Here is a 22,915-nt window from a genome sequence, read left to right as displayed (position 1 = left end):
CCCTAACCATGGTCATACTGTATCTACCTATCCCAAAGACTAGGATCCATCTCATTTTGATATGATTGTTTGGATCAAGTCCAAATTTTCTATCTTCCTGAGAAGGATTTTGGGTGTCTGATCCCTCTGGGGGATCCCCACTGAGAATGGTCTCACTTCCTCAAGCCCCAGTCTCCACAGTTTTCTCTTCTTGCTCCCATCTTCTAACTCTACCTCCACTGCCCCCTGCCATATGATTTTCCAACTCAGATCCAAGGAAGTTTCAGGGCTGAATCTACATGGGTCATCATAATGGTCCTATATCCTGAGGTCTGGTCACAACAGGTACTTACAGGGTCTTTGCGAGCCTTGTTGTAATGGTCTAAGTCCTCCAATATGCTTTTATTCAACATGAGGGTGCTGACAAGATTTTCCACGCCAGGAGTATCCAAGAGAGTGGCAAATCTTATATCAATGGACCTGGGTAAGGAGAGGAATATATTTTTAAGTTAAAGTACTAAATATGTATTCCCCCCCAAATGGAGACAGAATTGTAACATATCACACTTATATAAAATAATATCCAGTAAAGTATGTTTATATAACACTGGGGTTTGAGTAATTATAAAAGTAACTCATTTCATTATAGAAAACCTGAAACACAAAAAAGTGTGAAGAATAAGGTAAATATCACTGATAATGCCATTAACCAAAGACAACACAGAGATACTTTAAATACATTTAATTTAAAATAGCACTATGATTTATTTCATAAACAGAGTCAAAATCCTTCCAATTTTTAAATTATGTTACGAAGAAGTCACATTGCACCAGGGCTGGCTTCATGAGTGTGGGACCCAGGGAGCAGCACAGTGCTGTGTGCTTTTTAGAGCCTCACACTCAGAGTTTATTGCTCTGAGGCCACCGTTCAAAAATTCTTAATAATTTTATCTTTGACTTCATCCTTTTAAGTGAAGTTGAATGACACAATGGAGCATGTCAGGGGCCTTGGAGCCTCTGCTCACGTGTGCTCCCCACGGTCTCTCCATGATGGTTTTCTCCCACCTGTTCCCTGCCCCTGGCACCCTGGGCCCTAGACAGCCTCCCCATTCCTGCCTCATGACAGCTGCCTCCTCCTTCTGCCAGGGGTAACATTGGTTGCTTTGGTTGGGGGAAGCCCGTGTTCAGCCAACACCCAGTGGGGTTCCTGGACAAGGGTATAGAGAGGCTCATGAGTCAGCTACATGACACATGGAGTCTCTGGTCAGACCAAGGGGGTGGCTGTCCCCACCTTGGGCAGGCAGTGCCATGGCGTGTTCGGCTAGCAACTCAGTGTGGACCTCCTACCCATCCCCCACCCAGGTGTTCAGTGCATCCTGGTGCAGAGGTTGCAAGCCCTTAGTTGGATGCCTGTTTGCCATGGGTTGGAGCTCATGGGAAGGAGAGACTGACTGCCCCACACCAGGCCAGAGCCTCACATTTTCATTTTGTAATGGGTCCTGTATATTATGTAGCTAGCCTTGCAGTGAATTCTCTGCAGTTACTAGGGTATTATTACTCAATGGGACAATGCCATTCCTCCTCGTGCTGATACAATAAAATACCCTAATCTATTTAACTTTTAACTGTAGGGAACATCTGTGCTTAAATTTTAATACATGCTTCCATATTATGAACAAAGTATCATATTTGCAAAGAACAATATCTATATCTATAATTAACTAATAAAAAGATGAACAATTAATACCATCTTAATAATGTTTATGAGCAATTTTAAGTGAAAGATAAGAACTTGGTTGTTATATGACCACCTTACACCAAAATCTAGTTCAGTGGATTAAAGATGTAAATGTAACAAACAAGACCACAAAACCACTAGAAAAATACTCAAGCGAATTAAAAACATATATCCACACAAAACCTGTACATGAATTTTCATAGCAGCATTATTCACAATAGCCCAAGAGAAAACAACCCAAATGCCCATCAATTGATGAATAGATAAACAGAGTATGATTGATACATACACAACAGAACACTATTCAGCCATAAAAGAAAATAAAGTACTGACGCATACTCCAATATGCATGAACTTTAAAAACATTGTGCGAAGTGAGAGAAACCATATACAAAAGGCCACGTGTTGTGTAATTCCATTTATATGAAATGTCCAGAATAGGCAAATTTACGATGATAGAAAGTGGGTTAGTGATTGTTGGGGGCTGAGGGGAGAAGAGAAGGGGAGTGACAGCTTGACAGGTACAGGGTGTCCTCTGGGTGATACAAATGTTTTAGAACCAGATAGACGTGGTAACTGCACAATGCTGTAACTCTACTACAAACCACTGAATTGTACACTTGAAGTGGACAAATTGTATGGCATGTGAATTACATCTCAATAAAGCTGTTACAAAAATAATATGTAATGCCAAAATAATTGAAAGGAAAAGGGAATGGCAACTAATAGCAAAAAAATAAGCTGGCACAGCTATATAAATATCAGATAAACCAGATCTGAAGGCAAAAATCATGAGAAAAAGGTCTTTATTTGATAATAAAAGTTCACTAGGAAGATATAACAATACCATATGTATAGGTCTCTAACAATAAAGCTCCAGGATACTGAAGTAAAAATGGACAGGGTTATGAGAAGAGTTTGAAATTCACCATCATATTGGTAGAGTTTAATATGCCTCTCTCAGAAACTGGTGTCAGACAACACATTTAAGATACTGTGGAAGATATGGATAAACTTAAGCTAAAGTACACTACATCCCCCAAATGAAAAAGACATGGCCATCTAAGAGTCGTCTCACTGTTTCCATTCCAAAGCCCTCCACCCAGCTGTCTTTCCTGTCTTAGGTAATGGCAACTCCATCCTTCCAGTGGTTCAGGCCCAGACCTTAGGCTTCATCTGTTTTCTTGCACACCTCTCTTTCAGCCTAACTTTGGGCTGGCTCTGCTTTCAAAATGCATCTAAGAATGGAATGACTTCTGAAGACCTCCAGTGCTAGTCCAGCCTCCACCACCTCTCTCCTGGGTTGCTGGAACAGCATCCTAGTGTCTCTCCACATTTCTGCCATTGTCCCTGACAAGCCATCCTCCACCAATTTGCCAGAGCAATGCTTATCAAATGTTAAGTCAGATCACAAGACTCTTATACTGAAATTCCCAGTAATAGAGGTGTTCTTAACCTCTTTTATGTGTATGGCCCCTCTCAGAATGTTTTTAAATGCATAAAGTAAGATACATAAGATTACAATATATGAGCTTCATTAAACAAACATGATTCAGCAGGGAGTCTAATAATTACCATAATTTTGCTACATTGACAAGCATAAGCTTGCACTCCCAGTAAAAGCCAAAGTTCTACAGTGGCTGAGAGCCCCCTCTCCAACTCTCCATGACCACAGCCTCCTTCCCCGTGCCCTCCCTCTGGGATTGCTGCTTGCTCTGACTCATCTCCAAATAGTTGGCTTCTTGGTTTCCCTGCTCTGCTGCACAGGCCACTGTGCTGTTCCTCAAACATGCCAGACATAGTCCCTCATCAGAGGTTCCCACTTGAGGAAGTTCCTACCTCATCAGAAGGTCCTACTTCATCAGAAGTTCTTATGTCATCAGAAGTTCCTATCTCATCAGAAGGTGCTACCTTATCAGAATTCCCTACCTGAGGAAGTTCCTACCTCATCAGAAGTTCCTGCCTCATCAGAAGTTCTTACCTCATCAGAAGTTCCTACCTGAGGAAGTTCCTACCTCATCAGAAGTTACCTCATCAGAAGTTCCTACCTGTAATTCTCCTCCAGCAAATCTATGAGCCTGTTCCATCACCTCAACATTGAGTCTTTGCTGAAACTTCACCCTCTCAGTGACGCCCTCCCTGACCCTGACCCCCTATTTAAAATTTGGACCCTGACCTTCCATCCTCATTCCCTGTTCTATTTTTCTCCACAGCACTTCCTACTTTCTCTTTATTTTGTTTTTCACTGTTTGTCTCCTCCCACTAGAATAAAATTTGACAAAGATGGCAGTGTTGGTCTATTTGCTCACTGCTGCCACCTCATGGCTAGAGCAATGCCTGGCACATGGTAGATGCTCAATAAACAGCTGTCAAGTGAACTAATCATGAAGCTTGCATGGAGATAGCCAGAGAGCTTCCCCATGCTTATTACATGTTTTTTTACATATAATAAATACTACAACTGAGTTATAAAGAGTGTTGTTGGATACTGGACTGGAAAGTGAGAATAAGTGGACATCTTCCCCCAGCAAGGCTTGAAGCTCAGACCATATCATGGTCCACTCTAAAAGACCAGGGCTTTTTGTAGCCTACAGTGGTGCCCACTAAATGTTCAGTAGGACATGGGGCTATCTTCCTGCAAAGTAGCACAAAACTTCAAACAACATTTCACCAGTCTGTCCATGGAAATCTACTGTTGATCAGGGGTCACAACCATTTTGCATTCATCTCTGCTATTCATATTCACCAAAGAGGAATATTTCAGAGCTTTCCTTTGTTCCTAGAATTTCAGGGGGAGGAACGGGCTATGCCTGTATGTTTGTGCCCTCCTCTAAAATGACACTGTCCAGTACAAGAGCCTGTATACTTGAAATGTGGTACTCAGAATTAAGATGTGCTGTAAGAATAAAATATCCACTGAATTGTGGACTTGGTACAAAAAAGTAATATAAAGTATCTCATTCGTGCTTTTTAAATATTGATTACACGCGGAAACAATAATATTTTGGATATAATGGGTTAAATAAGAAATGAATGTTACAATTAATTTCACCTACTTTTTGATTTTTAAATTAATGTGGCTATTCAAAAATCTAAAATTACACATGTGGTTCACAGCGTATTCCTACTGAATGGGGCTGCTCTCTATGTCTGTATTTGCCTCTGAGAACTATTTCCCAAAAGGTTTTTACTCAGCTCAAAAAGCAGAATGTAGGCTGGCTGGGTGAGGTGGCTCACACCTGTAATCCCAGCACTTTGGGAGGCCAAGGCAGGAGGATCACTTGAGACCAGGAGTTCAAGACCAGCCCAGCTGACATGGTGAAACTCCATCTCTACTAAAAATACAAAAATTAGCCGTGCATGGTGGCTCATGCCTGTAATCCCAGCTACTTGGTTGGCCAAGGCACTAGAATCACTTGAACCCAGAACCCAGGAGGCAGAGGTTGCAGTGAGTCGAAGTCGTGCCACTGCACTCCAGCCTGGGCAAAAGAGTGAGACTCTATCTAAAAAAAAAGAAAAGAAAAGAAAAGAAAAAAAAATCAGAAGGTAAGTCTTATTCCACATGTGACCTTTTTTTGGCAGACTCTGAGGCAAGGTGGCTCTATATATACTATTCCTTCCACACTGGGTGCTGAGAACAGCAGCCTGTTTGTTTTCGCTTTAACTAGAATGAGATGTGGGGGACCTGAGGAGGAGGTGATCTAGCTCCTTCCTTTTCTGGGTAAAGGGTGGAAGAGGTGTGGATTCTTTACTTAGTGTGTTCTGATAGCCATATGTCACTATGCACTTGTTCTTTGTGTCTTCACATCTCCTCCTGTTGCATTTTAAAGCATTTTCACAGTGTGTGGTTTTGCCTAATAAAGCATTCTCATAGCAAACAAACAAACAAACAAAAACGGGACACATACTTGTTGCTACAAGGGTATTTCCTTTACAAAGGAAATTGCTTTTAATTGCTTCTAATTGCTTCTACATAGCAATTGGCAGGAAAAAGTGAAAAATGAATAAATGTAAGAAATAAACTCTCAATTAAGACGTATTTCCTTAAAATCAATGATTAAAATGGATTCATTAAGAATCATTCATTCACTCCATCACAAATATTTATTAGACATCTGCTGTGTGCCCGTGTGTTTTGGGTGCTGGGGATACATCAGGGAACCAGACAGTCCACAATTTCTGCTCTCGTGAAGCTGAACTGCTACTGACTCCAGACCATATTTTGAGAAATAATTCTGCAATTCTTTAAAGTTTTAAATAAGGCACATGAGGTTAGAAGCGGACCAATTGTTATGGAGACCTTCACCTGTGTTTTTGCTAGAGAAAGCCCCTTGAAAAATACAATGACTTTAAGACAAAGTTGTAAGGATGCGTACTATTTTATTCTCAACAAAAAACACTAATTAAAATCCTTAATTAAAATGACATGGATCTCAAAATATATATTATGTCATCCGTACCAACAGAATACTGTTGTCAAATTATCAAGCAGCTATCTTTATTTCTTACCCTATTCTCAGATAAATCATAGAGATTTACAGTATTCATTGAGGGTTTATAAAATGATACCAAGACCTTCTGTGGAATGAACTTTAAATCTGCTAAATAAATATCCAATAAAACAAAGTCCGCTTCAATGATTATGTACCGACTTAGGCCTGGCAGGACTTCAGAAGATGGTGGCTCATTGGATGCACCTAAACGTGGCCCTACTTTCATCTCTCTGCAAGTTTTCAATAGGAAGTTGCTTCTTTCATTTTAGTCATTCTTTCATTTTAGCCATTATGGTGGCTCCCATCTTTCAGTCCCATGGCCTATAGCCAGGAAGGAGAACATTCCCACCTCCCTCTACCTGTTCCACATATCACCTTGCCTGATCTTCCCAGAAGCGAATGTGTACTCAGTAACCAGAAGGGTTTAGCGTTCTTTTCCCAAGGGTGCAAGCATAGTTCTAAAGCCACCTTGAATCAGTGAGGGAGATTAGCTATGTTTTTCATTACCCATCCACATGGCTTCTTCCATCCACAGAAAAAGCAAGGTCTCCGGAGGGCTTCACAAGGCTTTACCTCTCCAGGTCACCTCTCTCTTATGCTTTCTCTCTCTGACATACTTGAATGCCCGAATCTATTAGTCCTCAGGAAATGACACCTCTCCGTGAAGAAGTGATGAAGCCCCACCCAAACTGGCCCCTTGTTGAGTCCTCAGAGTCTTGCAGTCTGGGTCACCTGCTTCACGAGAGGTTTGCTTCTCCCTGTTTTTGGCTGACTTTGACCTCAAGGATCAGGGTTTCTAATATTTAATCAGGTCACACACACAATAAAGTAGAATATCATATATGAAAGTGGAAGGAAAAAGATTGGGATTTTCAATCCCAAATTGAGTGGATGAATTGTTTTAGACACAAGGTTATGTGTGTGTGTGTGTGTGTGTGTATACACACACATACACATAAAAGTTATATATATACATAAAAGTTATATATGTACATAGTTATATATATGTATATATACGTATATATATGTATATATACGTAAAAGTTATATATATATACGTAAAAGTTATATATATATAAACAACTTTTACATAAAGTTCAGGGGTACACGTGAAGGTTGGTTATATAGGTAAACTTGTGTCATTGGGGTTTGTTGTAGAGATTATTTATCACCCAGGTATTGAGCCTAGTATCCATTAATTATGTTTCCTGATCCTCTCCCTCCTCCCATCCTCCACCCTCTGATTTGCCCCAGTGTCTGATGTTCCCCTCTATGTGTCCATGTGTTCTCATCATTTAGCTCCCACCTATAAGTGAGAATGTGTGGTATTTGGTTTTCTGTTCCCGCATTAGTATGCTAAGGATAATGGCCTCCAGCTCCATCCATGTTCCTGCAAAGGACATGATCTCATTCTTTTTTTATGGCTGCATAGTATTCCATGGTGTATCTTTAACACATTTTCTTTATCCACTTTACCATTGATGGGCATTTAGATTGATTCCGTGTCTTTGCTATTGTGAATAGTGCTGCAATGAACATGTGTGTGTATGTGTCCTTAGAATGATTTATATTCCTTTGGATATATACTCAGTAGTAGGGTTGCTGGGTGGAATGTTATTTCTGCTTTTGCGTCTTTGAGGAGTCGTCACACTGTCTTCCACAATGGTTGAACTAATTTACACTCCCACAAACAGAGTATAAGCATTCCTGCTTTTCTGCAACCTCTCCATCTGTTATTTTTTGACTTTTTTGTAATAGCCATTCTGACTGGTGTGAGATGGTATCTCTTGGTGGTTTTGATCTGCATTTCTCTAATGATCAGTGAGGTAGACTTTTTTTCTTATGATTGTTGGCTGCATGTATGTCTTCTTTTGAAAAGTGTCTATTCACATTCTTTGCCCAGTTTTTTTTTTTTTTTTTTCTTTTTGAGACGGAGTCTCACTCTGTTGCCCAGGCTGGAGTGCAGTGGCGTGATCTCGGCTCACTGCAAGCTCCACCTAGTGGGTTCAAGCCATTCTCCTGCCTCAGCCTCCTCAGTAGCTGGGACTACAGGTGCCCAGTTTTTAATGGGGTTGTTTTTCCCTTGTAAATTTGTTTAAGTTCCCTATAGATGCTGGATATTAGACCTTTGTCAGATGCATAGTTTGCAAAACTTTTCTTCCATTCTATAGGTTGTCTGTTCACTCTGTGGATAGTTTCCTTTGCTGTGCAGAAGCTCTTTAATTAGATACCATGTGTCAATTTTTTCTTTTGTTGTAATTGCTTTTGGCGTCTTCATCATGACATCTTTGCCCATTCCTATGTCCAGAATGGTACTGCCTAGGTTGTCTTCCAGGGTTTTTATAGTTTTGTGTTTTACATTTAAGTCTTTAATCCTTGAGTTAATTTTTGTATATGGTGTAAGTAAGGTGTCCAGTTTCAGTCTTCTGCATATGGCTACCCAGTTATCCCAGCACCATTTATTGAATAGGGAATCCTTTTTCCACTGCTTTGTCAGGTCTGTTGAAGATTAGATAGTTGTAGGTGTACAGGCTTATTTCTGGGTTCTCTATTCTCTTCCATTGGTCTATGTGTCTGTTTTTGTACCAGTACCATGCTGTTTTGGTTACTGTAGCCCTGCAGTATAGTTTGAAGTCAGGTAGGGTGATGCCTCCAGCTTTGTTCTTTTTGCTTAGGATTGCCTTTGCTATTCTGGCTCTTTTTTGGGTCCATATGAATATTAAAATAGTTTTTTCTAGTTCTGTGAAGAATGTCAATAGTAGTTTAATAGGAATAGTATTGAATCTATAAATTGCTTTGGGCAGTATGGTCGTTTTAATGATATTGATTCTTTCTATCCATGACCATGGAATGTTTTTCATTTGTTTGGGTCATCTCTGATTTGTTTGAGCAGTGTTTTGTAGTTCTCCTTGTAGAGATCTTTCATCTCTCATTGGTTAGGTGTATTCCTAGGTATATTATTTATTTTTTGTGGCAATTGTGAATGGGATTGCGCTCTTGATTTGACTCTAGGCTTGACTGTGGTTGGTGTATAGGAATATTAGTGATTTTTGCACATTGATTTTGTATGCTGAGACTTTGCTGAAGTTGTTTCTCAGCTTAAGGAGCTTTGGGGCAGAAACTATGAGATCTTCAAGATATGGGATCATGTCATCTGCAAACAGGAATAGTTTGACTTCCTCTCTTCCTATCTGGATACCCTTTATGTCTTGCAGAAAATAGGGAAGTTTTTTAATACCAGTAAATAAAAATGAAATAACAGGGAAAAGAAAAAGTAATCTGAGTCTTTCTGGATTCCAAAGAAGGGATCTTTGTAATAGAATCATGAAACAATTTGATAGCCATTAGTATTTCAGTTTAAATCAAAAATAAATAAAGAAAGAAAATAAAACCCACAAAATTAAAAATGAAGTTTCTATTGGGTTCTGTTCAAGGAGACTGATTAAAAGCAGAAGGGGCCAAGGACTGACGATGTTAAAACACTCTCCACAATAACACGGGCCTGAAATAGGAACAATGGTAATTTTCTGTGTGAGCCACCCACAGAAAAGCAAAGAAAACAGAAATGGTGAGGGGGGGAATCGATTAAAGGACAACTAGCTAAATGCATTTTATTTACTGAGCCAAGTTGATGGCTGTATGATCTAACTCAGCAGTAAATATTTATTTATAAAAAATAATTCCTAGCACAATAAATATTGGTTAGCCAAATACATCTGAAACGTTTCCCCACATTTAAAATGTCAAATTTCAGAAAAGCATCATGTGAAAGGGTGGCAAGATGGAGTGGGCGACCAATTCACCTGAATATGTTCTCTGCTAATGAATAAACAAGAGGACAGAAAAGCCAGTGGGTAGGTCAAGAATGAGCAAGCAGCGGAAATAGAAGAATCATCTATAGCACACACTCATCCCGTATTAAGTTTGGAAGTGTCTTAGAGGTTAATATATGAAGAAAATGTATCATAAAGGAAGCATTTAATTTATCCACAATTAAAGTGCAAGTTAACATAAACATTAGGAAGTGTTCTCATCTCAAAGGCCTGTAGTCACTAAACAAAAGGAGGGGGAACCTGGGTGTGGAATGTGTTGACAGAAGAGGTAGCCATCACTAATGACAGAATGAATAATTTGTCCCAGTGCTCACCAGCACAGCCAGAGGGCAGATGACAGACACAAATATAATTTCCCAAGGGAAGAAGAATGAAATTAGGTGGAGGACCAGAACACAAGGTCATGAAATTTAAAGTAACCAAACTTAAGAGCAGAAACAATTCATCCCAAATGTAAAGAGAAGTGAAGCAAAAAATAGAAGAACATGATACATTTTTAAAGAGTAGGTGTGGAGGACCTGTGCCCTCACCATGCCCAAGTGGCTCCTCCTCACCTCCTTCAGGTCTTTACTCATGGCCACCCTTCCTGTCACCCTAGGCAAAATGGCAGCCCCTCTCCCACTCAGCAGTTCCTATCCCCTCTCCACACCTGCTATACTCTTCATATTTGCCCTTAGTGCCTATATACTGTGCATTTGATCTCTTTCCATCTTTCTCCACCATCTAGAATGCAGGCCCCCCGTGAGGGCAAGAATTTCTATCTGTTTGCATCATTTCTGTTTCCCCAGCACCTGGGATAAAGCTGGCACACGTATGCAGTCAGTGCTGTGGATTTTACTGGATGAATGAGGGGGCTTTGCTGGGGTCTCTGGGAAGGAAAACAGACATCAGCCAGCGCTCTCCTCCTGCACCCCGGAACCCAGTGGCCATTTTGTCAATGTGATCGACGTCAATTTCAGGATGGAGGGAGGGTGGAAGAAAGGAAAGAAACCAAGACCCTGGAGATACAAACCCTAAAGCCCTGCCTATCTCCAGACCTCCTGCTTATGTGAGCCAGTACATGTCCTACAGTGAAAGCCATTCTGAGTTGGTTTTTCTTTCCTTTCCAAATGAAAGCATTCTCATCGTTAACCTAAATTTTGAAATGCAAAAAATGGTTTTAGAAAACCACAGGTGGAAGGTGTGTATGAAAAAAGAAAGGGCCAGGAACTAGAAACAAGCAAGATAAATTGAAGCATTACTTGGTATAAATAGAAAAAATATGTAAAACTGTTATAGTCCACATATTCTTACAAATCTAACCAAAAGGTTATATTTATATACAGAAGAAACTAATAACTCAGCAGTACCAAAATATTACTAGATCATAAAAGGTTTAAAGTAGGTGTGGCCTTTAAACTTCTAAAATTGTCTAGAAAAAGAAATAAATATAAAATAAAATAAAATAATAAAAAGTAAAGTAGGTATGGCTTATATGTTTTATAGAAAATCTGTATTTGGAAGGCGGATAATCACAGTTCTTTTTAAAAAATTAATTTAATTCTATTTTAAGTTCTGGGATACATGTGCAGGACAAATATACGTTACATAGTGTGCCACAGTGGTTTGTTGCACCTGTCAACCCATCACCTAGGTATTAAGCCCAGCATGCATTAGCTACTTATCCTGATGCTCTCTCTCCCCTTGGACCCCCACTGACAGGCCCCAATGTGTGTTGTTCCCCGCTCCCGGCCCCCACGTGTTCATGTGTTCTCATCATTCAGCTCCCACTTATAAGTGAGAACGTGTGGTGTTTGGTTTTCTGTTCCTGTGTTAGTTTGCTGAGGATAATGGCTTCCAGCTCCATCCATGTCCCTGCAAAGGACATGATCTTATTTCTTTCTATGGCTACATAGTATTCCATGGTATCATAGTATTCTATGGTACCACATTTTCTTTATCCAGTCTATCAGTGATGGGCATTTGGGTTAATTCCATGTCTTTGCAAGTATGAACGGTGCTGCAATGAACATATGCGTGCATGTAAAATAGAATGATTTATATTCCTTTGGGTATATACCCAGAAATGGAATTGCTGGGTCAAATGGTATCTCTGGTTCTAGGTTTTTGAGGAATCAGCACACTGTCTTCCACAATGGTTGGACTAATTTACACACCCACCAACACTGTAAAATTGTTCCTATTTCTCCATAGTCTCGCCAGCATCTGTTGTTGCTTGACTTTTTAATAATCGCCATTCTGATTGGCATGAGATGCTATCTCTTTGTGGTTTTGATTTGCATTTCACTAATGATCAGTGATTTTGAGCTTTTTTTCATGTTTGTTGGCTGCATGAATGTCTTCTTTTGAGAAGTGTCTGTTCATGGTCCTTTGCCCACTTTTTAATGGGGTTGTTTTTTTCTTGTAAATTTGTTTAAGTTCCTTATAGATTCTGGATATCAGACCTTTGTCAGATGGATAGATTGCAAAAATTTTCTTGCATTCTGTAGGTTGTCTGCTCACTCTGATGAAAGTTTCTTTTGTAATAAATCACAATTATTTTCTACCAGATGATGTACCCATTAAAAAAGCAGAAGCCCCGGCGAGGTGCAGTGGCTCACGCCTGTAATCCCAGCATTTTGGGAGGCCGAGGTGGGTGGATCATGAGATCAGGAGATTGAGACCATCCTGGCTAACACGGTGAAACCCCGTCTCTACTAAAAATAAAAAAAAAATTTAGTCAGGTGTCATGGTGGGCACCTGTAGTCCCAGCCACTTGGGAGGCTGAGGCAGGAGAATGGCGTGAAACCCGGGAGTCAGAGCTTGCAGTGAGCCAAGACTGCACCACTGCACTCCAGCCTGGGTGACAGAGTGAGACTCTGTCTCAAAAACAAAACAAAACAAAACAAAACAAACAAAAAAACCCAGAAGCCCCTACAGTGCTTCTTAAACTTTTAATGTGCATGAAAGTCAACTGGTGCACTTGTTAGCAACACAGATTCAGAAAACCTGGGGCAGGGCCTGGGATTCTGTATTTTAGCAAAGTCTCAGTAGATGCTGCTGCTGCCAATCCCTGGACCACACTTGCAGTGGAACTGAAGAGCATATGAAGAAAGAACTGTCCTTGAGTAAAATGAGGTAAACTTGAGAAGGGAAGCCAGGTGCTAAGGAGCAAGAAGGAGGAATATTCCACGGTCCATGGTGGCCGTACATCCAGCCCACCCTGATGGCCTTCTTTAAGGGACAAACAATCTCTTGTAAAGCCTCACTTTCTAAAAGCCAGGTGTGAGTCCTCACAGATACAAAGGGTGCAATGTCACTGAGCATCACTGGATAGTGCCCTGACTTACAAAGGACCCTGGCTGTTGCACCTGGACTCCTCTTGCACCCCTGGCTGACTTGCAGGTGCAGGGGACTGACTGGAAACATCTCGGCACTTAAAGAGAATGCCATGAGGACGCAGGGACAGAAAGGGAAGGCCCTGTGCAGGCACTGCCACCTCGGGCTAACTGATGCCAGGAACCCAGCAAGGTGATGGAGTCTTCTTTAAGGTCGCTCCCACTCTCACATTTCCGAACTTCATTTTGTGTGACATGAAATTCTGTCAAATTCATTTGTTAGCACACTCATTTTTTTTTAATACAAACATTGCTGGGGTGTAAGGGTGGGGGTTGCTCTCCCTTCTCATCTGTGTAGAAGCCTCTTCAGGTTGGCCACCCTCCTTTCTCTCCTCCACTCCTGCAGCCACGATCAGCTGCCTGAAGAGGGTGCAGGAGTGCGGACTTTAAAAGAGCAAAGGGAAGAACAATATTGTACTCCCTATAGGAACTGAGCAATATTGACAGGTAAAGCTACCATTTTTAACATTAAATGTGTGGTTTCACTAAAAAGCTTTTTATGCTTATAATAAGGTTAAAAGAATTAAAGAGGAGATCTATGCTTTCTGTTGAAAACAACTGCCCACTGCATGTGCACCCCTAATGGTGATAAGCGTGTGGGTTTCGAGGGATGTCTTCCCCTATGGGACCGTGCATAGCTTCTTGAATGGAAAAAGGCAATGGACACAACCATGGCACTCAGAGAAGCTACAGAGGTGCACAGGCAGGGAACCTGGTGTGGGCTGGCGGGTGCGCTGGCGACAAACTGGAGGAGGCTGTGAAGGAGGGTTCCTGATGAGGGCTCAGGTGGCAACTGCGACAACACATGACTTGTTAAAGACACAAAAACTAGTTCAGCTTCTGAGTCTTTAATATTTCAGAAAAGAACCCAGGTATACATCATGTGCTCCAATTTTAAATGCAAGTGATTCAAGAAAATGAAGCTGGCACTGAAAAAGGTTACGAAGAAAAGCCAGGGCCCCACTGCAACCAAACTAATTCCCAGACAAGTGTGGGAAGACTCATCATTTAAAAGATTTAGATTTTATTATTAAGAAAAGTAATGCATGGACATAGTAAAAGAGTGTGAAAGAAAAGAATATGAATGTAAATTATGTAATTAAAGCTACTAAGAACAAGGCCGCTACTATAGCCAGATCGATGTCTCCTTCCTAGATCTGTATCATCTCATTGCTCTCCATCTCCAGTGTCTTTATTCAATTGGATTTATTCAGAGTGAAAACTCCAAGAAAAAAAGTCACCAATGCATTTAGGAATGCGGAGTATAAAGTACATTTTTAAAAATTCTACTTGAATCATAATACAATTTAAAATCTCAGTGTAGAAAAAATTAACTACATTTTTCTATCACAAAAGTACTGCACACCCACTGATTTTTAAAAATTCAACATAAATAACCCATTTAAAAATAGGCAAAAGACCTAAACAGACACCTCACCAAAGAAGATATACAGTTGGCAAATAAGCATATGAAGACATGCTCAACACCACATGTCATTAAAACAGTGAGGTAACACTAACATACTGATTAGAATGGCCAAAATCCAAAACACTGATGACACCAAATACTGGCAAGGGTGTGCAGCAGCGGGAACTCTCATTCACTGCTGGTGGGAATGCAAAATGACTCAGCCACTCTGTCAGATAGTTTGACAGTTTCTTGTAAAACTAAACATATTCTAGTCATAGGATCCAGCAATTGCACTCTTTGGTAGTTATCTAAATGAGCTGAAAACTTACACCCACATAAAAACCTACACATGAATGTTTATAGCAGCTTTATTCATAACTGCTCAAACTTGAAAGCAAACAAGAGGTTTTTCAAGTAGGTAAATGGGTAGACACACTGTGGTACATCCAGAGAACGGAATATTATCCAGGGCTACAAAGAAATGAGCTAGCCAGTCATGAAAAGACATGGAAAAACATACTAATCCATGAAAAAAAAGCAAATTTGAAAAGGCTACTAACAGGACTCCAACTTTATGATATTCCATAAACGTAAAATTATAGAGACAGTAAAAAGATCAGTGGTTGACAGTGTTGTGGGAAACGAGGGATGAACAGACAGAGCACAGAGGATGTTCAGCAGAGTAAAACTATTCTGTGTGCTATCATAACAGTGGATACATGTCATTACACGTTTGTCCAAAGCCATAGGATGTACAACACCAACAGCGAACCCTAATGTGAACTATGGACATTGGGTGATAATGATATGTCAGTGGTGGTTCACTGATTACAACAAATGTTCCAATCTAGTGCTGGATGTTCATGATGCGAGAGTCTGTGTATGGTGGTGGAGAAGGGGCTTGTGAGAACTCTCTGCACTTTCTGCTCAATTTTGCTGTAAACCTAAAACTACTTTTTGGAAAAAAAGTTTATTGGCCAGGTGTGGTGGCTCACACCTGTAACTGCAACACTGGGAGGCCAAGGTGGGTGAACTGCTTGAGCCCAGGAGAGTTCAAGATAAGCCTGGGCAACATGATGAAACCCTGTCTGTACAAAAAAATACAAAAATTAGCCAGGTGTTGTGGCACATGCCTGTAGTCCCAGCTACTTGGGAGGCTGAGATGGGAGGATCACCTGAACTTGGGAGGTTGAGGCTCCAGCGAGCCATGATTGTGCCATTGCATTCCAGCCTGGGCAACAGAGTGAGATGCCGTCTCAAAAAAAAAAAAGTTTATTAATTAAAACAAAAAAATCAAACATAACAGATAGACATAATGCAAAGTCAGTCACCATCTTCACCTACAATTCCCAGTCCTGTTTCCCAGAGGCATATAAGGTTAATGAAATCCTGTGTACCTTTTTAGAACTTCTATACATACACAAGATAAAAACTAGATATAATGTTCCCATAGTATCCTTTTTCCTCTTCTTTTTAATTAAGGAATCAACTGAGTTTTTTACTGGACACATGCCCAACCTACCAGCAACATATCTTCCAGGCTCCCTTGCAGCTAAGTAGGGCCATGCAACCAAGTTCCTGATCACATAATATGAACAGAGGTGATTCATGTCCCCTAAGAGGAAAGTGCTTCCCCTCTTCCATTTCTCATTCCACCCTTCCCTGTGGGCTGCAATGTGGCTACGGTGCTCCGAGCTAGCTCTGAGCACAAGGAAGAAAAGTCCACTCTGGCCGTGGGTCTGAAACTCTTGCATGCCACAGAGCCCTTTGACACTCTGGTGATGCTATGAACTCCTTCCCAGACAAATGTTTCTACATTCATAAAATAAAACACAAAGGATTATAAATTATATTGAAACACAGTTAGCAAAATGTTTTGAAAAATGTGTTACAGTAATGCCTGTGCCTCTTTGTTAATGCATTACATAATAAATTATGGTTAAGAATAAAATTACTGAAATTTCAAAGTAGGGTAAATATTATGTGATATTTTTGAGACATCTGCAACAACAAAAACATGAACGAAAATATCTGTCATTTCTACTGGCTATGAAGTCATGGTTTCTGCTAACACTATGAGACCTGCTAGCTCCAGTCACAATGGAAGGACACATTAAACTTCACTTACAGGTTAGTGGAATAAAGATGTAGCTTTCCTTTCCATCCAAATTCCCACACCTCATGCTTCTCTCTGGATATGTTAGGTAACCCTTGCTCTATGGAATGGAGGGGCAATAAGAGAAGGAACTTCGGTTCCTGGACAACTTCATGGGGAAAAAGCTGGTATTCTCCTTAGACCACGTGCTCTTGTCTGGACTACTGCAGGACAGAGACAGAACTGGCTCAAGGCAGTTGTGTTTAGGGGTCACTCTGATACAACAGTTTAGTATTAGTGCTGACTGCTACCTGTGAACACTTCACAACAATCAAATGGGATTACACTGACCACACCATGTCGAGAAACAATATGTGGGGTGGTCATGAGTTGGCTCTGTAAGCTAACAGCCTGGGTTCCGATTTCAGTTCTGCCACTTTCTGCTGTGTGGACTGTGGACTAGTTACTCAACCTCTCTGTGTGTCAGTTTTCTTACCTGTGAAATGAGGATAATAATGATACCTAACTAATTAGGTCACTGTGAGTGTTGACACATGGAAAGTGATTATTAAGAAAGCGCCTGGCACATTATAAACCCTCAATAACTGTTAATTATCCTTACTATTAGTACTTGTACTATTATTGTTTGACTGCTTTTCTCACCATCCTAGCTATCTTTCCACATCGGATATAGAAATCTGGTTTTATTTCTTCAAGTCGTCATCATAATGTACTAAATTCATTTGCTAAAATTCATTTAACCAGTCCCTAATTATGAAGTGAACATCTAGGATGTTTCTCAAAGTTTCACTCAAAAGGTTAACACAGCAATTATAGAGTGAGCTCTCTGACACTCCTCCACCAAACTTTTCATCAGAAGATCGTGCATCAACTTTATTGAGGTCTAATTTACATACAATAAAATGCACTCATTTCAAGGGTGCAGTTTGATGAGCCTCAGAACATTTTGTAAAAATAAGATAGAAGGTATTAAATATATACTGATTTTTGTTTTTTGTTTTTTCCTGTAGAAACAGTCTGGTCATGCCTTTTATTAATTTTTCTATTTAGGTATTAAGTGATTTTTTTATTGATTCATTAAAGCTCTTTATATATTAAATACATCCACCTTTTGTCTGCCATATTTGTTTAAAACATCCTTCTGTTGGTCAGTTACATTTTAATAAAATCAGGTGGTTCAAAAAACTCAGTATAGTATAAGACACCTTAATCTTTTTCTTTCATGTTTTAAAAAGAACTTTCCCATTCTGAGACAGGATAAAGGTCAATCTTCACTCACTTTCCTCATCCAGCACTCCGTATTACTTTCTCAAGAAAGCTTCCTCTGGCTGGGCCAACTCTCCCAATGTTCCATGCTCAGTACCACATGCCCAGGACTGGTTACTCCCATCACAGTTGCAGTTTTACACTCTGTGTGTCCATAAGCCTTGAAAAGGCAGGGACCATGTCTACATGTTGTTCACCATTGTGTTCCCAGAACTTGGCACAGAACTTAGCACTGTAAATATATTTTCTAATTTTTATGTTTTCAATACTTACATTTAACTCTTTAATCACCTGGGAATCTATTTTATGATAGAGTATAAAAAAAGTTTCTACCTCCATTTTGTCCCACGATTTACAGAAGAATCCTTCCTTTTCCCACTGTTGTGACACACACTTTGTCGTGAATGTATTATATACACACACTCACATACAAAGATCAATCTGCACAATCTGAGTTCCTACTATACTGGATCTGTTTCTTGTGCTACATTGTTCTGCCTACAGAATCTGTCAACATGGCATTGTCTTGATTATTGTGGAGCTATATTATGTTTTAATATCTGACAGGACAAATCTCTTCTCAAGTGCCATTCTTTCTCTAAATGTATTAGTTAAAATCACTTAATCAAGACCTCTTCTAATAAAAGATGATATTTAAAATAAATTATTAAATTAAAATAGCAGGGAGTTCCTTGTTCCCTTCTCTTCTGTAATTTCATGGATTGTTGTGTGGCCAAACATGTGTCTACTCACTTGAGCAATCCAGCCCGGTGGAAGACGTAGAGGTCCTGCTCGAGGGTGCAGGTGTTGAAAGGGACCATTTTCACGAAGTTCTGGATGAGGAAGAACTCGGGGGTGAGATGGGGCAGAGAAATTACACAGAAGTTCTTATCCTAACATCATCAAAAACCAGGACACAGAGAAAGAATAAAAAAAATTAATCAAAAAACAAATTCCTCTAAAAAACACCAAGAAAAATAGAAGCAAAATGTGTTGATTAAGGAGAGGATATTCAAATTACCTTTCCTATAATTTGGAAAATAATCACATAAAATTCAGGAAATAAGCAACTACAAGAGCACGGAAAAAGTATCTTTGTGTCTCACTGAAACCTGAATAAATGAATCTTATAAACAATGGCAGTCATTCAGCATAACTCTTCTGTGGAAGTAGTTTTTAAACCAAGACAATTCATACAGGTAAGTTCACTTGTGTCACCAAGTCAATGAGGTAGCATGGTGTCCTAGCAAAGGCCCCTTGCTTACTAAGTGACCTTACACCAGTGGTCCCTTCCTCTTGCGAGATGGGAGGATGATACTTCAGGCGTTTTTTGGCTCTAAAATTCTGGGATTATCCATAAACCAATGTGTACGTATTTTATCATGACGTGATCCCAGCTGGGTGAACAGATCCATGAGCATGATTAAACCCAGGCAGTGGGTTTAGTTAGCAGACATAAGAGGACTTGCATGTCCTGAGGGCTGCCATTCATTCTATTCTAGGCCTGCCCTGTCAGTACAGTAGACAATGAAATGTGGCTAGTATTGGCGGAGGAACTAAATTTTAAATTTTATTTCATTTAAATTCATTTAAATTAAAAAAATGGATACTTAATTCCATTACTGGAAAAGTTTTATGTGTGCTTGGATTATGTGAATCTAGGTATCCAACTGTAAATTTTATAACATACAAATACAGATGAACTATTTCTGATGAAAATTTAGTACTTGTATTGTGATGTACTATAAATGTGAAATATATATTAGATTTCAAAGACTTAGTACGAGAAAAAGATTGTAGATAGCTCATTAATAAGTTTTCATATTGATTATATGTTGAAATGATTAAATTTGCCCAGGCACAGTTCTCACTTCTGTAATCCCAGTACTTTGGGAGGCCGAGATGGGAGGATCACTTGAGCCCAGGAGTTCGAGCCCAGCCTGCGCAAGATGGCAAGACCCCATTTCTACAATTTTTTTTTTAATTAGCTGGGCATGGTGGCATGTCCCAGCTATTTGGGAGGCTGAGGCAGGAAGATCCCTTGGGCCAAGGAGTTTGAGGCAGCAGTGAGCTATGATTGTGACATTGCATGCAACAAAGTGAGCCCTATCTCTTTAAAAAAAGGATTGGGACATATTAAGTTAAATAAAAGATATTATATAAACTTCATCTGTTCCTTTTTCTTTTTTTTCCTTGTGGCTCTTGGAACATTCAGAATTACCAATGTGGCTCACACTCCATGTCTGGACAGTGCTGCTCTAGGCTATCTGAGCTTCACGCAGCTGCCTGATCCTCTGCCAGGTCCCTGCAGAAGCAGCCTGCTCTTCCCGAAGCTAATTTGTCCCTTTGGGATCTCGCCTCCTCTTGAACCCTGTGAAGGCATTACTTGTGCTAATCCAAAACCCTGGGGACATTTGTGCAACTCAAAGGAGTGAATCATTGTTTGACCTTACCTTCCTTCTTTTTAGCAAATTAGTAGGACTCCTTTTGGGGAACCTGAGAGTCAAGTTGCTGAAATACTCAAGTTGAAAATAAGGACTGGGTGCCAAGTCTGGGTGGGCTTCCTCTGGGAGGGAGAGACTAACTATAATGAGTTGCTTCATCTTGGATTTGAAGGATTAAGGATGAAGCAACCAAGGTTATTTTTTTTCCTGTCGTCCATGTTCCGAAGTCAAATAGAATTGAAATGTAAACAGCTCTTTTACCTTTTTAAAGCCAGCATTACTTTTACAATGTTAAAGATTTATGTTTACATGGACGTTAAAGTAGAAAATAATTAAAATTAATGAAATTTATTTGAGGAGTTTTTGAGGGAAACCGACTTTGTAAATCCTATGTTCAGGGTAATCTACATTGTTTGGAAAGTGCCTTAATAAGCAATTTTTTAAAATTATGATGGAGAACATATTGCCTTATTATAAAGCTTCATTATAATAACAAATGAGGAAATAAAACCTAACATCACATAGTTTTAAGACAAAATAATTAAACTATACTTGTTTTTGCCTCATTAGAAACAGTATCCAGGAAAAGTAAAGCAATAGATACTTTTCTTGAAATCAGTCAACTGGAGAAGTACAGTTGTTGACTTGACTTAATTAACAGGCCTGTGTTTATAAAAATGCATTTTGTCCCTCAAAACTTCCTTCCTCATTTTCTTTCCCTCAATAAAGAAGTGTAAGAATTTGGTTAGATCTTCATCCCTAGACAATAATGAGACAAGAATGTAGGCAGAAGCCCGGGACACCCTGGCATGGAGAATCTTATTTGTACTTGGATATTAGCCTGCAGGCCCATTCATCAATGTGGGTTGAGCCCCCTCTACCAGCCAGGCATGAAGTCAGGCCTGAGGAACTAGTAGGGAAAGAAATGCCGACCTCAAAATCAACAAGTCCCTACTTTGCTACCCTCAGAAAAGCAATATGATGGTTTCAGAATACTTGGGGCCAACATAATCTATAAAATAACATAACAGTGTCATTCACTTTAATTTCCAACATTTTCATGTATTACTATGAATGATTTGATTCTGATAAAACACTGGTAAAGCTATGTCTAACAGAAATTTTGCATTTAAAGAGAACTGCTAAAATAGCATGACTTAAAAATTCTTGAAAATGACAATATTTTGTATTTTTATGAGCTCATGACATGCCATTTGACCTTATTCTCCGAACACAAACCTCAACATTCACAGCACAATAAATTTATGGCATTTTACTTTTCTATAAGTTCTCTAAGCTTACAAAATCAGTTCTCAAAATTCAGCATGTACTTACAGAAAAAAGACTGAAAACAAAATTCATAAAATCCAGCGACCTGTAAACAAGACAGTAAGCACTGTCAGTGCCCTGCAAGCAAATGCAACATCAGTGGACGTTTACAGAGATTTACAGCTCCCTCCCCTCGGGCAGCGATTAGCCAACCACTAGTCAGAATGTGTGTCTAGGTGAACACTAATGGGGTGCATAAGTCGCAAGCTTCATATGTCAGTAATAAAGTATTCTGTAGAACTGAAGGCACTTTCACATCAATTAACAATCTCTGTGCATTTGAAAAGCCAACACAAAATTGGTCATTCTGTGCCTCCGATCCTTCCCTTCTGTTTTGGAAGAGTTAAGAGGAGAGGTGGGAAATATTATAGGTTGCTTCTGATCTTTTTCCCTTTTATCTGTTGAAGATTTTCTGACTAGCTGCAGATGTACATTCATAGGCAAACCACACTGGGTCATCAAATTCCTGTTTCAAAATTCAAAAAGTATACTCTAAGCACAATCATATTTAAATGTACAGATAAAAGAAATACAAAGCAACAAATATAGAAAGGCTTTACAAGGTTTTAGATGTCTACAACATAATTAGAATAAAAAGAATTTCTTTTCAATGTCCCAGATCTCCATAGAAGCCAAAAACTCAAGATGAAAAAAGTTAAAGTACAACAGGGGATGCTGGGAGATTGGGAACATGTTTAAACAGATCCTCTGAAGAGGAACTGTCCAGCTATTCTTGCTCATCTAAAAGACACCCTAGAGCCTTCCACTCCATCAAAATGGGCCAATTATTTCCTCTTCGAGATGGTTCTGTGAACAGATGAGGGGTGGGTGCTAAGGAGATGTGGAATCCAGGCACTGAGGGCAGCGTCCAGTGTCCAGACCACAGGAGAACAGCAAGCACTGAACGTGTGGGTGTTCTGGAGGGGCGA

At 39.8% G+C, this 22,915-nt stretch overlaps 1 protein-coding gene across 22 annotated transcripts in view; it reads right to left on the bottom strand.

The window, feature by feature from the left end:
• Nucleotides 1-22,915, bottom strand: part of CFAP61 (cilia and flagella associated protein 61) — a 306,350-nt gene that overhangs the window by 177,158 nt on the left and 106,277 nt on the right. For all 22 annotated transcript variants that reach the window (XM_016937529.3, XM_016937533.3, XM_016937534.3 and 19 more), the window contains 3 exons: nt 21,993-22,032; nt 18,967-19,106; nt 333-459 (listed from right to left, as the gene is read on the bottom strand). In XM_016937529.3, coding sequence (XP_016793018.2) covers nt 333-459; nt 18,967-19,106; nt 21,993-22,032 — 307 coding nt within the window. The remainder of the gene's footprint in view (nt 1-332; nt 460-18,966; nt 19,107-21,992; nt 22,033-22,915) is intronic.

This window comes from Pan troglodytes, chromosome 21 (genome assembly GCF_028858775.2).
Source record: "Pan troglodytes isolate AG18354 chromosome 21, NHGRI_mPanTro3-v2.0_pri, whole genome shotgun sequence".
In the NCBI taxonomy this organism is placed as follows: Eukaryota; Metazoa; Chordata; class Mammalia; order Primates; family Hominidae; genus Pan; species Pan troglodytes.
The sequence above is the reverse complement of the archived record's forward strand: the minus strand, read 5'-3'. Positions and strand labels throughout refer to the sequence as shown.